The 17194-nt window shown below is 39.6% G+C and overlaps 1 protein-coding gene across 8 annotated transcripts in view; it reads right to left on the bottom strand.

Moving 5' to 3' along the window:
- Positions 1-17194, bottom strand: part of smap1 (small ArfGAP 1) — a 113627-nt gene that overhangs the window by 55517 nt on the left and 40916 nt on the right. For 4 of the 8 annotated variants that reach the window (XM_056395341.1, XM_056395337.1, XM_056395338.1 and 1 more), the window contains one exon: positions 15343-15420. The exons of 1 other annotated variant lie outside the window; for it this stretch is intronic. In XM_056395341.1, the coding sequence (XP_056251316.1) occupies positions 15343-15420 (78 nt within the window). The remainder of the gene's footprint in view (positions 1-15342; positions 15421-17194) is intronic. 3 more of the 8 variants (XM_056395342.1, XM_056395340.1, XM_056395339.1) reach the window with 1 other exon arrangement.

The raw sequence follows: 17194 nt of genomic DNA on the forward strand, positions 1-17194 counted from the left end.
ACGAGATTAGAATCTTTACCTATAACACAGTGTGTGATTTTATCTGCAGACCTGGTCCAACCCTCATCATATTCAGAATCAGTTCTAATGCAGGTCCCGTCTTTACAGAGACAAAAACTCTTTGACTTGCAGTCGCCCGCTCCCAGCTGCCGTAGCTTCTCTTTCAACCGAAAACAATACTGATGTGACAGATACACATTCATTCAGTCTGATTATCAAGCTGCTGAAGTATTGATTCATTTGATGATGATGATATCGACATATAATAAAACAGCTAGACGGGGCATCTATGATAAAGTACAGCTCGCCCGTCTCCTGCAGTATTTACTGATCACTGTCAAAATAAATAGGTTATGGACCATCTCCTTCAGCAGGGCCTTGACGTAAATCTGTGATTGACAATAAATCTGTTGCATGATATATTTTGCAAATCCCCAAGCTGTGCAAATGCCAACCAGCTCAGCAGACATGCCTCACTCTGTGTGGAGCGGTAAGCTGGGATGTAACAGCCTCAGTGGCATATAGGCTCTGCTGCATCACAGTGGGGGAGATGTGCTTATGTTTGTGTGGTTGGTGTGTGTATTATCTCATCTGTGCATTTACAGTGTGGGAGGGTGGATGTGTGTGTGTCTTGGGTGCGGGTGTTTCTTCCTCCAGCAGTGCAAATCCAGCTTATTGATTAGCCTCCTTGTGGCTACACTATCGATCCTTTGACTGCCGGACCTCAGAGTGCAGCGCCTTCTATGTGTGTGGTATGTGTGTGTGTGTGTGTGTCACGTTATTAGTCACAGAGTGCTGCTCCTTTGGCTGCCCTTCACACCATCCAGTCAAACTAACTCCAATCGACCACAGATATGCTGCTGCTGCTGCTGAGTGTGTGTGTGTGTGTGTGTGTGTGTGTGTGTGTGTGTGTATGTGTGTGACATCCAATCTCGGGAACCTCTGAGAGCCCAACTCAGTCCAGATGTACAGAGCACCTAGCGATAACACACTCCCCAAATCCCTGCACTGAATGAACAAAGACACACACAAATGCATCTACACATACGCACGTGCACACACACGCACACACACTAACACATACACTCCTTCATTTCTATATCCAACAAAGGCGAGCGCCAGTTTTTTCCATGAAGGAAAAGCAGCCTCTTGTTCTCTTTGATAATTTATTCATGGGCTGAAAGAAAAAGACAACATACGCCGGCAGTCTAATGGGACGACAGCGCTTTAGTTTATAGAGAGAGCGACAAACACAGAGAGCTGGAAAGAGAGAGGAGGAGAGAGACAGAGGGAGGGACAAATGAAGGAGAGATGAAGATGAATGGAGGTGAGGAGAGAATGGAAACGACTGGAGAGATAATGGAGTCACTGCTTGCCTAAAAAGCATTGTGTGTTTTTTGAGTAGTGCGCGAGTGCGGAGTACACTGTGTCCTTTCTCCTTACGTTCTCTTATCTCTCTCTCTCATGTTTCCACCACATTTATGACTGTGTAGGTGATAAATACGTCTTTTAACTTAAATGTCTTTCCTAATCTTAAATCCATGTGGCAGGTGTTTCCTGACAAAAATCCTCCCTGGCAAAGTGATTTTATTAGTTTGTTTGAAACAAAAAGTGACTTAAAGTTCAATCAGTGTTTATTTAGTGAGTGCTTGGAGAATCATATCATCATACATATCTACGATTATTTCAAACTTTTACCTTGATTACAGTTAATGAAACTCGCCATTCAGCACCTCACACCTTTGGCTGCAACCCCTGTTGCATTCAGCCCTGTCTGGTAGTCATGAATGATAACACCCAATCAGGAGGCGAGGCGGTTGTGTGTGTGTGTGTCATTGTTTCTAAAGTTCTCCATTTTAGGGGCTCGAAAACTCCGAAATAGTGTGTGGTCGCCAGGAGTAAACATTAGTGTGGACAAAGCTTTAGGTTCAGTTTCATCCATATCACCAACTTCACTTTGAGTGAACGTGGACTAATGTTAGTTGGACTTTAAGCCACTCTCCAGTCAACTTTGTATCACCTTCATCCTGGGTGATGAATATTTTATATTACTTATTTATTTGCTTATTTATTTATCATCTACTACTCTGTATTTTAAATCATATCAAGTCAGATGATCCCCTCTGATATAGAGTTTTCTCTATGACCACAGCTGGTAAATATTTTACTCCCATTTAGTTTAAGATGGCTGGGCAGAAAAGTCAATGCTTCTAGTTCATGTTTCATTTAAATGCCCAACATATCCCTGAGTTCCCCCTGTCAATTATTAGACACATCATCCTGTCTGCCCTTCACCTGAAAATATAAAAAGGTATTCATTTAGTCTGAGAGGACGTAATTTGAGTCTCCAAATACTGTTCAAACAACAAGGCCATGGAAAAGGCCACTTTTGAAAATAATGAGTGTTGGCACAAAATATTACTAACCTTGTACAAAACCATCAGTGTCAGCCTCAAAAAACACCTGTATCTATCACCACTCCACAAGTCTATCAAAGCACATTGAGTCAAGTAATAAAATGCTATATGGTGTAAGGCGTATTAACTGCAATAAGAAAAAAAGGCTGAAAAACAACATTCACACTCATGTAGGAGCAGACATGCACATGCTTTGTGTGTTTGGAAAGTTCACAGATGCAGAGTTGGGATCAGGGTCTACAGAACTCAGTGCCTGTGGAAAACATGAAGAGCTAAAAAAAACAACGTTTCACCACAAACTGACCGAGATGATGGCTAGCATCGAGAGTGTCACCTCGAGATCTGGATCATATACTGCTTTGACAACGATTAGATTTTTGTAAGTTATTTTTTGGGGGACAGTGAGAGTGACAGGAAAGTTGGGGAGAGAGAGGACATGACACGCAGCAAAGGGCCATGGGTCGGACTCAAACCCATGACCGCTGCGGTAAGGACTGAGCCTCAGTGGTACGCGCTCCACCAGTTGAGCCACACAAAGATTAGATTTTGAGAGCAAGATGAAAAAGGCCTCAGTTTGAATGAATGCAGCTGCAGAGTCACAAAATGTTCATTAATAATGTATCTGCAAAACATTCACTGATAATACTGTTCAATTGCTTCTCTACAATATCTGATCGTACCAACTACAGCATGATTAATGTTTCTTATTGGTTATATTTAGACAAACCAAACACTTGAAGTTAAGGTTAGCAAAATAATCATGGTCGTGGTTTAATTAATGCTTAATTAACAAAAAAGTATCTGCTGCCACACAACTAACATTAGTCTGTGTTCACTCAAAGCGAAGCTGGCGATATGCATGACACAAGCGCAAACACCGAGCCTCAGGTTACATCCACACGAAAACATTTGAGTTTTAAAACTCATCATTCTTGGTACGGTTACGCCTGGCATCCACACTACTCCAGAGTTTTTTCGAGCTCCTGAGATTTTGGAAACACTGCTGGACCCTTTCTAGTTTGAAAACCATGTGGTTGTGTTGTAGTCTGAACGGACAGAAACTGAGACTTTTGGAAACAATGACGCAGACACCGGCCTCGCCTCCTTATCGGGTCTTATCAATCACAACTACCAGACAGTGGTGAATGTAACAAATAGCGAAGGTAACACCACCGATTTGTTTAACCACTTGCAAAACAATCATATTGCTGAATATGAGGAGTGCATGGCTCAAAGAGGAGAGAGACTGAAAAGCACCAAAGTAATCGTTCATTAATTGTAATCAAGGGAAAAGTTTGAAATAAAGTTTGATTTCACATCATATCACCCAGCCCTTGGTTTATACTGAAGACGTCATTGCTGACATGACGCATGAGACGTGACACTTCTCCAATAGCTGTCCAAAACTACATCTAGTTTACAGGAATCCACAACATATTAAAAGGTCAAGATTTTAACCTAGCAAGTCTTAACCTATCAACACGTTAATCCTGGTCTTTGGTTCAAAGTCTGGTAATTTGTACTCTCTCCATCACCCCTGACTTCCATGTGATGCAAGAACGTACTGAACTAGTGAAGAACGTTGTTGTTGCCAGTGACTAAAGTCCAGGCAACAATTATGTTTCTTTCAAAATGTATATGGCAAAAGTTTTTATTTGTACATATACATCATTTGTAGAAGACATGGTTGAAGTAGAGTGAGAAGTTATGTCACTGAGAGGATGTCAATATCAAACCACTGCACCTTCACACCAACGTGCTACAGATGTTCCTTGGTCACCTGGCAGGTCCAGTACAGAGAGGGGGGGTAATATTTCTCATCCTGTAAAAACCTGGGTTACAGTCAATGTCGATGTTTGTTTACATTCTCGTTTCCTGCCATATCTGTGCAAAGCAACTATGGAATGCCTAAGGTTAAGCAAAGACTGGTTGTGCCAAGTGAAATTACATTTGAAGTATGGTTAGCGCTTTGGGCTAATGGCTAATATGGTTAAGAGAAAGGCAAACATTAACCGCAAGTCTGAGATTTGGTGCAAAATCGGGTCTCCTAAATTAACTTCTACATGAACTTTCTCCACCTCTGGGATCTGAAGACCCACACCCTTTCTTTCCGTTAGGTGAATCTTTCTGCTCCTACGAACAAAGTACATACATGTGATATTCAAGCGGTACATCATCTATCCTAATCCAAAAACAGTTTATGTAAGCAGCCAGCACAGGATCCATCCCGATCTCTCACCATCTGAATTATTGATTCGTTCATATCTCACCTCTATGTCATGTGTCCTAATATATCTCTATCTTTTTAAATCTTTGACTCCCCTTCAGTCCTACTGCTTCTTATCTGGTGGAGGCTAATGTCCTACTGTGGTCAATAATAACAGATCTGACATGGACCAGACCACCATAGGAGGAGCATTGTTAAGATGAATGTACAAGTGAAACTACTGTTCGGGGACTGATATGCTGAGGTAAGGTAAGTTTCAATCACTATCACACCAGACTGATGTGCCGTGAAGGGATAACACTGCCTAACATCTGCTTGAACACCTGTGTTATGGTGGCTTAGGGGAAAAATCTACACTTTGCTGGTCTTGATTAAGGAAGGAAAGAAGACAGCATCAATTATAAAATCAACATGCTTCAGCAAATACGGCCTTATTAAGAGAAATGTGCTGTCTAGTTCTGCTAAAGTAAAGTAAACCTGTGCTGTGTATTTAACTTGGTCAGTGTGTTTTAAGATTTAGTGGAAAGTTGGATGTTAACCTAAAATTGTGGCCCTATATATCGAGATATTAGATGCAAAACTTTTTATTAGCTATGATATCACAAACTGTAGCACACTTAGGTCCTGGTTATAATCTATCAGAACTAGGCCGTACAACAGGCTGTTCCAAAGAACTTTGGAAATCCAAAGTGTTTTTACTTGATCCAAACAGCCTCACTGGAAGGTGGAGTGAAAAGCCAGTCATCATGGGGGGGGGGGGGGGGGGGGGGGGGGGGGGGGAGAGAGACTCAATACTATAATGTCACAGCCAGAGTTCACAAAAAGTTGCGTAACAAATGAAAAAAGAGAGTTTAAACCCTGGCTTCTTTCTCACCGCCACAAAGATGTGACGTGGGTGTGATGTTGTTCAACAGATGTAGTACTTATTAATTAAACCAAGGTCTCCCACTGCACTGAAGCTTTAGTGATGTCCCTCACTTTTAAGCCGCTTTGGATAAAAGTGTCTGCCAAATGAGTAAATGTAAATGAATTTAGGGTCATAGGTCTCTGAGAGTTACAGCGGCCCACTACTGCAAAATTATTGCTGCTGCTGCAATGTCATGAAGTCGCAATTACACTGACTGTATACTGGCAATCTTTGTTTGACTGTCTTTCAGGGTGTGCATGAGAGCCTGCAGTGTGCATGGTCTGGGACTGGACTCACTTCACTGAGGTGTAGTGCTGCCAGAGTGCACCAGAACAACGCTACACCACTTTTTTTCTGGAAAAGTGAGGGAACATCATCTTCACAGTTTGCATAATCCTGTTCAAATTCATACTTCAAGATCCAATCACCAATAAAGCGTATGTCATGCTAGTGAGCCAATAAAAACCAATGGAATGGGGGCGTCGAGTGGTGCAGTGGGTTGAGCAGGCGCCCCATATGTAGAGGCTACAGTCCTCGCTGCAGTCGGCCCCGGTTCTAATCCCGCATCGCATGTCATTCCCCCTCTCTCTGCCTCCCCATTTCCTGTCTCTCTCTACTGTGCTATCCAAAAAAGGCATAAAAAGCCCAAAAAATATACTTAAAAAAAAAAAAACTATGGAATGGTCAGTGTTATCTTATTGACATTTAAGGTGTATTGACTGACATCAATGTATGTCATGTGCTGAGTAACATGCAAGAAAACATTCCACCTTAAAAGTTGCCGGTAGCTGTTGTAGCCTGTGAGCGGCACAGTGAATTAAATTTATTTTTCTAGCTGTCATCAAGTAGTAAAGATGAAAAAGCAGCTAAACACCTTGTCATTCACTCCTCTGACGGTTTCTTTGTTTGAGATGCATTAGCAAAGAAAAATGACGAAGCCAGCCTTTTAACCTTGGACAGTTTGTGCTGCAGCCACAGTGTCGCCTCGAGATGAAAGTTTTCTCAAATATTTTCAAAATATGAAACTATTCAAGAAGTCAGTCCAACATTTGATTGAGTGATCAGTTATAGTTGACTAAACTTGCCATCACAGGAACAGTGGTTACATAACCAAATTCAACAATTCACTAATAATTCAAACACATCCAAAATTAAAATGTAATCAAAACAGAAATGGATGGGCAATCAAAACTCAAATAACCCCCTACCAAAACATTTTCTGAATTGAAAGTCTTATGAGGAAGAAGCAACTGAGTGCAACAACCCAATCCATCTTAAATTTTCTTTTGCTTCCTGATTTTACAAATAAAATAAAATGCTAGTTATTGGCTGTTTTTTTCCACATTTCACTCTGGGCAGCGCTACATCTTCAGGGCCGACTGGACGCTACAGTGAGTCACTATCAGAAAGTGACAAGAAGGTCCGGCCAAACTGGAACTAGCTGGTTAGCATGCTAACTTCAACAAAAGAAAAGAAGTGACAGAAACAAGAGTTAACATTGGTGTCTCTTTCCACCCTTGGAGCCAGTTCTTGTTGAATAAAGAAACGAAATTTGATGTTTAACACTTCTTCTAGACAGGTGGGTAAATAGCTGTTAATGCTAACGTTGCCTATGTGGCAATAGTAAAACTTACAAATAGCTCCTTTAAGCATATTCACTGTGGAGAACAGTTAGCTGCTAAATCCCTCTCAGCTCCTGTGCTGATTGTTAGCAAAGTCAGCTAAACTACTGTTGAACCTGACCTCTACTACCCATCCAGTGTGGATGACCAATCAGAAGAGATGAGAGAGCTCCGTGATGTGCTAGGATTTTAATACTGAACTCTAACCAGGACCTTTCTTATTTCTATGACTGTGTGGAAATCTGATGTTTTCATACTACAGATGAACAAAATCATCTGACATGCAGGCTGTTATAGCCTATGCATATGCACTGACCTGTTCTTCTATATTATTATTAACTTCATTTCATTATTTATTAATTTCTCATAATTATGGGCAATGTGTACTAAATAAAAAACATCAGTAAATGTGTTGAGATTTATAAAAATTAAAAATGTGTATAGATAAGAAAGAATATATCACAAGCACATGACAAACAAAAATCTTCTTTTGATGAAGATGAATAACTGCGGATGATAGGAAACAGCTTAGATCATTTTTATCAAATGAAAAGACTGAGAATTTGAACAGAGGCTGTTGCATTATGGGAACTGCGGGATGCAGTGTTTTTGAATCTTGACCCACATCAGGAACTGAAAGTAAGGCTCTGTCAACCACTTATGAGTCCCCTCACAATATGAAAGTGTAATATGAAATTGCTGGAGTAACCCTTTAAAATGTGATTTCATAGAAACAAATATTTATGAACCTATGCATAATTAGTTAAGTTGACTCGTTAATACGGGGATGTCTGTGCTCAGGAAGCTCTTAGCTTGAACAGATTCTAATTTCATCAGATTCAATAATATGCAGGTATTATTATCTCCTAGATTTCAGTGGATTGTTAACTGCATAATATAAAAGCTTCTTTACTCTGCTATATATAAAAAGAGTTTTTTTCTGTTACAGAAATTGTTAAAATGTTGATTGATTTTGCAGCTGCAACCCAACAATTTCAGAATCAGCCATGAAAAAATCCATATTGATTGTAGCCCCCCTCTCAGACTTTCATCTGCAAAATTAGTTCAGTAGCTGGTGGATTCACAGTATTTTATACTCTGTTCTTTGTTTGGATTTTAATATGAGAAAAGAAAAGCCAAAGTGAAGTGAAATGAGGTGAAGTGAAAGGAAATGAAATTTATCTGCTGATTAAACCTCGCTCTGCTCCATCCTGAAACCACTGAACAAGTGTGTGTGTGTGTGTGTGTGTGTGTGTGTGTGAGAGAGAGTATCCTCTCACAGATATGTACAGTATATTATCTGCATGGGAAAATGAAAGGTGCTGTCACATAGTTGGGTTATGTCATGACAGCACAGTACGTCTTTGTTTGACAGAGAGGGACAAGGCACAGGGCTGAGTGAAGGGGTGGAACAGGGTGAGAGAGAGTGAGACAAGGAGAAGGTGAGTGAGAGACAAAGAGAGTGAGAAGAAAGAGACAGAGAAACATGGCTGTCAGCATGTTTCCTGCTATACTGGAGACATCTTTCAGCACGTCAGCACACTTACACTTAGACTAACAAGTCTGTCTGTCTCTCTCTCTCTCTTTCTCTCTCACACACACAAAATGTCCTCAAATATCTCCTTGACACTGGGGCTCATCGACAGCAGGAGCAGCTGATAAGGAGGTAGAGTCGGAGATGAACAATGCCACATATCTCTGCCAGCACACATAAACACATAAACACACACACACACACACACACACACACACACACACACACACACACACACACACACACACACACACACACACACACACACACACACACACACACACACACACACACACAGAAAGAGAGAGAGTACATGAGACGAACGACATGTACAGCATATACACACATAGATCAATGTGTAACCTAACTGTGGGTCAACTGAGATGCTGTAAAGGTCACAGGATCATAAAAGGTCATGAGTATTTGTAGCTCATTTCATGACAATCCACCCAAATGAGAAAACACAAATGTGAACATCATCAGGCGAAAGAGGAAAACTCAAGGGAATTCATCATCGTGGGACTATGAATGTCTGAGGTGGCTGTGCTGCTAAAATGGCTAAAAATCCTGTCAGTTTGTTTCCACTGTTATGTAGGCTGTATGACAAATGGTGCAGTAGTAGACCACACACAACGAAAAACTGACAAACTCATCATGTGCAATAATTAACATACACCAGCTGTGCAATATTCTTTAGCTGCTGCCATTTTTGCTATACTTAAATATCTATTTGTACAGATTATTTACTATTTGTCCACTGCAGTAACACTGGGACTAATAAAGTCTTATCTTATCTTATATGATGTGTATATTGAGTGATTTACAAATACGCCAAAATACCATGTTTTTATATGGCTGCTTGATTACATTAAAGGAAACGTCTGATTGTGGTGCTCCTAAAGTCACTGTTCTCCAAAGCTGACGGCGGAGGAAACTTCACTGCTGCAAGGAGTGAACAGACCTGGGTAAAAAAGAGAAGTGTCCTCAGATGAGAAATCCCAGCTGTGTAACTACAAAAAGTGAACTGATTGACACTGCTGTGCTGGAGACCGAAAAGTTGGCTCTCTATACGATAAGCAAGAGAAATTAAAACCTAACCCCAGCAATCAAAGCCTCTCAGGACATCTTTTTTTTATCATTTGTTAAGTAGAATAATGTTTTATGTGAAATAATATGCAAGTTTTATATGTTATCATTGCAAATGAAAAGGCAGCTAATGTGGTTGGCCAGTAAGTTTCCTACTGAAGTAGTTCCTGATGACGTCAGCTTCAATAGCTAATCCAGGCTGCTAATTCCTGTGTTCTCTTTCAGTCAGGCTAAGTGTGTATGTACAGTGAATAGCATGACTGGACACAACCATGAGAATCACATCCAAGATGAAAAATATTGGATCTTTTCTTTAAATACTACGAGTTATAGACAAGCACAAGAGTTAAAAACTAGAAGTTTAAAGCTTGCCCATCATTAGTAGTAATAAACCACTGGTATCATCAGCAAGGCTGATGATATTGACCAGGAAAAAATTTGCATGAGTTGGTAATTTATCTTAATCCAGAGCGACCGCATCAAGGCTGAAGCACAGTCATGGTGTCCTCCTGACCCTGACTACTGAACAGATTTTAATATGAAATCCACACCTGCTTTAATTAGTTCAACTCTGCCTGCTACAGTTTGATTCAGAAATTATGTTACCTAATCATAATACAGTAAATTGCATTTTAGATCAGAGTAGGAGCTTTGATGTAGGAGCAGTTATCTAGCTCAGCAGCAGTGATGGTACATCTCTCAGTTTTGCTCACACCTGCCGGTCACATGACCAGGACAGTAAAGGTGTAGGGTCTGTACTAACTATACCTAACTGTACGTGTGTGTGTGTGTGTGTGTGTGTGTGTGTGTGTGTGTGAGTCTGAACTACTGCTGACAGGTGGTGCAGACTGAAGTGAAACTGCAGGTAGTTTCAAATTAATCTTCTTATGCAACTGCCATTTTGGATTTTTGACAACATATGGCAAATGTAAATAGAAGAAGAAGCAGAGGGTAATTTGTTTAAATTATTTTTTTTCAATTACTAAAATGAGAAACTATGAAAAGAAGTTTTACCTAATTTTGAAACATTGCAGGAGACACATAATTATATTTACTACTTATATATATTATATTTTCTACCTATATTTTGGAAACACCCTGGTCCAATTTGTCAATTCAAATAATTTCAAAATATTGTTTTTTTAAAGAATGTGAAGAATATGAAAAATATTTTTAAAGTATTAAAAAGATAAATTGTATTACTATTACAAATAATATTTCTGTGTGACAAAAACATTTCCATTAAATTAAATAGCTGAATTGTGCACATCAACTCATTTGTATTTTGATTTATTTTGGGTATTTACATACCTTGTCTTTGTATTCATTTGATTTAACTTCAAACAATCAAAAAGTCTGTTGAATGGACACATTAGATTTTGCTTTATTGATTTCTTGTGACGTCAGTCAAGGCTGAGGCTGAATCAGTTCATCTTTACATTAGGTGCTGCAGCACATGAGACATCGCAGCTGGTTCTGGCTCTGAAGTGATTGTGGATCAAACAGTGAAGACAGTGTAGCAGTGCACGAGTCTGGAGGTAATAAGATTTTCATCGATTGTGAATAATCATAAGCTGATTGCGTTTGATGCCTTCACAATAAAAACGCAATATTTCTTTTCAACATTGATTTTTTCCTAACACTGGAGCAAACTTATTACAGCACAACACTGTTCCTCAGCTCAGACTGGACACATTAACACTCAGCAACCTGAGACAAATGACTTCCTGTCTGACTGACCACAAAAGGAGAGATTAACAGCACACACACACACACACACACACACACACACACACACACACACAGTTGTACAGAGACAGTATATGATTTTGATTATGATTAATGATTGTGATTCCTGTTTCAGTGATGATGTCATAAACTCAAACAACAGGAAGAAAGTGATGTACAGTAACGTCATAACATTACTGACTTGAGACGCTGGTGCCAGATTCAATGTGCATTTTGTGACTGCAGGGGGTGTATTAAGATTAATTCACTCATAAACTCAGATAAAAAAGGGTAATCTGAATATATACTAGTCTATCAGCAGTCACCTCACAGCAGAAAGGTTGTGTTTTAAAGGTCCATATTTTCCTCTTCTCCTGCCTTGTATTTGAAGTGTTGATTCATAAAAAGATATATATATATATATCTCTACATACATATATATATATCTTTTTATGAATGCCTATATTGTATATATATACAAATATATATATATATATATATATATATATATATATATATATATATATCTCTACATACATATATATATTTTTGTGGTTTTAAGAACCAAAAACAATCTCAATGCAGTTTTACATCTCCTCTCTCAGGCTTCTAACCGGAGCTCTAGTAACAACAGGTCAGTGAGCCAATCAGAACATAGGAGGCTCTGAGCCTCTCTTCTGATTGGCTCACTGTTTTCTGATTGATCCAATAAAAATATAGCAGATTTCAGGTAAACAGTTAGAGAAACCAAATCCTGCAAGGTTAGATGATGGATGGGATGGGTTGGTCTTGGGGCATGGCTGAGAGTGGTGACTGCTTTGTTGTGACATCATAAAGTTACAGAAGTCCTGATGGCTGGTTTTAAGGCTCAGTTTCTGAATACAGGCTGTGTGCATTTCTCTGTGGACTGAGGCTTTGATACTTTCACAGTATTAATATAGAACCTAGACCTGCTTTATAATCAAATAACACATGGACAGCTCCCTTTATACTATATGGGACCTTCAAAACCCACCATCCTTTCAGTGTGGAGTTTACATGGCCTCCCTGTGCTTGCGTGGGAGTGTGTTGGTTTCCTCCAAACACATGCAGGTTAGGTGAACTAGAAATCCTTTGATAGATGTAATTTTGTGATGCTATAATATAAATAAAAGAAACAACAAGAGATCACACAACTCACCAATTTTATCCTCCATCCACTGGCTCCCAATCAAATCCCTTATCCATTTTAAAATGGTGCTCACCTTTAGAGCCTTGCATAGCCACACACCCCAATACATTGTTGACTTCCTCCTCCCTTATACAGCAAATCGGGCTCTCAGGTCTACTGAGCAAAAATTACTGGCCATCCCTCAAACTTGCTATAAGACCCGAGGCAACAATGCTTTTTAAAGCCGTGGCACCTTAAAAATTTTACTTACTTACTGTAATATATTAGAGCTGAAACGATTGGTTGATTGGCCACACTTTGTCTAAGACAAAATAAAATAAATATTTCATCACCTTCAGAAAACAACCAGCAGATTAATCCATACTGAAAATAATTGTTACAAAATATACATAGATGTTAATGCTGGAGTATAAACCTGTGTGTGGTTACATTTTACTCCCAGCTCTCAGTGGAGAGTGCTGTCCATAGCCTACATTTCTGCTCCCTGTAGAGTATCTGAACACACACACACACACACACACACACACACACACACACACCACACACACACACATCAGTATCCACACCACTGCGAGCCACAGTATTCCCTCACTGCTTCACAGGCCATGGAAATACTCTGAATGTACTAACCATGACCCAGAAACACACACAATTACTCCTGTACTCCCACTTTCTCTCTAAAAACACACACACACACACACACACACACACACACCACACACACACACACACACACACACACACACACACACACACACACACAGCATGGATATGCATGAATATAGCACAGCCCTGACATGCACGCAATACACTCCATCACATACCCACAACCACGGGACGTCGGTAACTGCTCAATCCAGTCAAACCTGAATTAAGTCATTCGCTTCTAAAAATGTATCTCAGCTAAGAGCAGTAATTTCATGTATCTATCCATTCTAAATGTGAATGTTATGCAAGTTGTCTTTTTCATGATGTTAGGACATCTTTTTCTGGAGCAGTGAGCATTTAAAAAAAGCTAAATTTGGCTTTATCTGCCAGCAGCAAGAGCTTCACTTACTACACTGAGTGATGTAATGTTTTTTGTTTTTTTGACAGAAGAGGAAGAAGAAGAAGAAGAGTACTCGACAAAAATTATTACAGATATGTTAAAAACCTGTTTAATGCAGCCGAGGTTAAAGTTACATTCTCACTCTTATGGATGATGTCATAGTTTTTAAGATTAGTAGTTGTCGCGTTCACGCGTCTGTGCATGAGTGAGAAATTCCCCGTCCTGATGCACAGAGCAAAAATAAGCATCTGTGAGCAACATGAATGTTTATGAGAAGATTCCCTTGAGGATTCAGCTCCTGCACCACAGAGGTGGAGCGACTCGCCCTCTCTGTTGTCGCACATCATGCATTCATAACGCAGCGCTGACACACACACAAACAAGGCAGCACTTCTCCTTTGGGCCTTCAGTACCTATACACCAGTGTACATAAAGCGCCATCAATGTCACTGGACTGCACTCCCGTTTTTTTTTCCTCCTTTATTTCCCTCCTTGTTACTGAAGGTGAACTTGTAGGGCACATAACTGAATTCAGTGATTCTTTAAGATAAAAACATGAGCTACTGCTGAAAGACAAGAACCTTCATGAATTTTGAAATGAATAGTGATGTGCACATTAGTTTGTATGTGACTGAGACTGACAGACACACTATCCTTGTGTTAAATTGTTACAAAGATCTACTGCATCTCAATCTCAACAAATAAATCTGAAAATCTAAACTCAATGCTTTAAAATTCTGGCACCAAAGACATGATTATTACAACAAAAGAGATTGAAGCTCATGGAAAATACTTTTTTACACCATTCTTAAGTGAACCAACTGTTCTCCTAGGCCTAATCCCAATGTGCCAACCCTCATGCACTTAGACTTTGAGGCGTGTTACGATAAGTGCACGACGACTCTCTGGCAGATATTTTGGGCCCTTTATGCACAGTTTCTGTAAGTCTGCATTTCTGCACACGTTGCCTGAGAGAATTGCCTATAGTTCATAGCGTTGTGACATTAAACATGGGGTTGCCGTGGTTACCAGGGGATACCCGGAAGCACAAAAAAATGGCATACAACCACCATAAAACAGAAAAAATAAAAAAAGAAGGTAGAAGAGGAACGGTTAAAAAACATTTACGTTTACAAGAAAAAATAAGTTTAGCTGTAAGTATGAACACAGAGCTCAGCAGTGATTCAGAGCCAGAACTGTGTGTAGTCATTTGTTGTCTATTGACAATGATAAATCTGCTTTTCATCAGATCTGATCCAACATTGCTCTTGTTTACAAACAGGAAGCAAAGGGAGGAAATAAAAAATGTCAAAAGTCTCAAACCCGGAAACTGTACGCAATGTTAATTTGATGTCACAAAGTGATGTCCCTTTCCATTTCCTCTTTATAGCATTCTGAGCCGCTGCAGCCTCTCACACTCAATCATTTATCAGCTGATGGCAGTTAATCATGTGAGGGTTCAGGGCTTTAGGGGGGACACAAGGATCGGACATTTCTGTCTGATATACACCACACCTTGACATGACCATCATCTGCGACTGCTCATTATGTTTTGGCTCATCAGTTACTTGTTTGCAACGTTACGTGTAATCCATCCAGTACCTTTGTGTTGTTGAGTCTCTCTCCTTTATCAACATCCCTCTCTTTCTTCTTCTCCTCCTTCTTCTTTTCACGCTCCTTCTGAGGAGAAAAATAAAGAGCCAGTGTCAGACAGTGGCAGGTTTGCTACGGTTTATACAGCATGTAGTATTCATATCATACCATGTAAGGTCAATGTGGCGCTACATGACCTGTACATGTTCAAACACATGTATTCAATGAGCAACCTCAATACTCTATTGGCAGAGTAAAGAGCTTACAAGACGTCTTTTTAATCATTCGAGACGAGTGTGACATTAACAATAATAATTAATATTCATACACACTTCGACTGAATCTGTATATAATATGTATTAATGAATGATGTTCAGTATAGCTGCAGGTATAGATGCATAAAAAGATTCTGCGGCAAAAAGCATATCACATCAATAACTGACATGTCCCTGCCCTGCCATGCTATAATTAGCAATATAATACTAATTAGGCATACTGAAAGAAAGCACTTCTCTTCATTAAATCACCATTTGACATCCATTATAATATTCTATAGGAGGACACATGAAGCCTAATGGTAAAGATTTGCTATACCTCATAGCAGGTTGAAAACAATTAGATCTCTCCTTCCTTAATGTGATTTTAATGCACTCACAATGCAGATTTAATGTGCAGACATTATTAGCGTTCGGAGAGTTGATGTAGTGTTTTCAGGTTAATGCTTCTGTCTTGCTTTGTTATATGCAAATGAGCCAGTGCTGATGCCAGCCACCGACATGCTTTAGTTAATGACTGTCAGGAAACCAAAGAGAAGAGCTTTAGCGTAGCGAGTGAAGCCTCCAGTCGAGCCATTATTGTAACAATAACAGTCTGTTTACTTCATTGGATGTTCGTGTTTTTATAGTTATTTATGCTGAGATTTTTATTTTTTTGTCTTGAGAACATAATAAACAGGAGTGAATAACATCAATATTTAGAGACATGCAAATCAGATTTAACACTGAGAGCGTCTAAAATTATTCCGCAGTCACTGTTTTTTGAATATTTATATATATATATATAGAAAAAAACAGATGTCATGATGGCTTCACCCAGGGAGAAAGATATGTTTATTTTTGCTTGAATTTTAATTTCTGAAGATTTTTCAAGACAAAGAAATTAAAGCGATGAAGTCAGAAGCATTTCAGCAGAATAGAGGCCAGATATTGGTTTCCACTCTGGTCTGGTCTTTAGTAAATGACCTTAAATTACTGATAACTTCATATTCTTGCCTGTCTACATTTTCTTTGTTGACATATCCATCAGTGAGTGTGAGTGTATTATCTCTGGGGCTCTGGCTCAGGCACCACCTCTGTGACTCTATGAGCTAATGAGGCTAGCATTGGGCAATTTTCTCCAGCAGCATTATACTCCCATGTGAACCCAGGCTATTACACTCCCATCTGATCATACTAATACAACACAGCAAATTACAGCCGAGATCTCCCTCCACATATCACGGGGCTTTTGTTTCTCACATATTTAAAGAGTTAACACGAGGGGCAATAATCACAGGCCCTCCTCCACCCCTCCCTCTTTCAGCCAACCACAGTTATGGCAGTTGGCATTCTCCATCATATCTTTCCACACCTCATGACGTGTTCCAGCCGAGGTCAAGGAAAAGTGGCTATGAAAGGAGACACAGACTCATTTTGCATCATCACTGACACGCAGCGCTGCGCAACAGTCATGTTTATGAAATGTAAGATATTGCATTGTTTGATTGTTAGCAGAAAGTAGTGTAGATGCCACGGACACCTCTTTTTCGTTCCATTGTGAAACTTACATCCCTTCTAGAGAAACGATGCTGTTGATTGTTCCA

This window comes from Seriola aureovittata, chromosome 14, assembly GCF_021018895.1.
Source record: "Seriola aureovittata isolate HTS-2021-v1 ecotype China chromosome 14, ASM2101889v1, whole genome shotgun sequence".
Lineage (NCBI taxonomy): Eukaryota > Metazoa > Chordata > Actinopteri > Carangiformes > Carangidae > Seriola > Seriola aureovittata.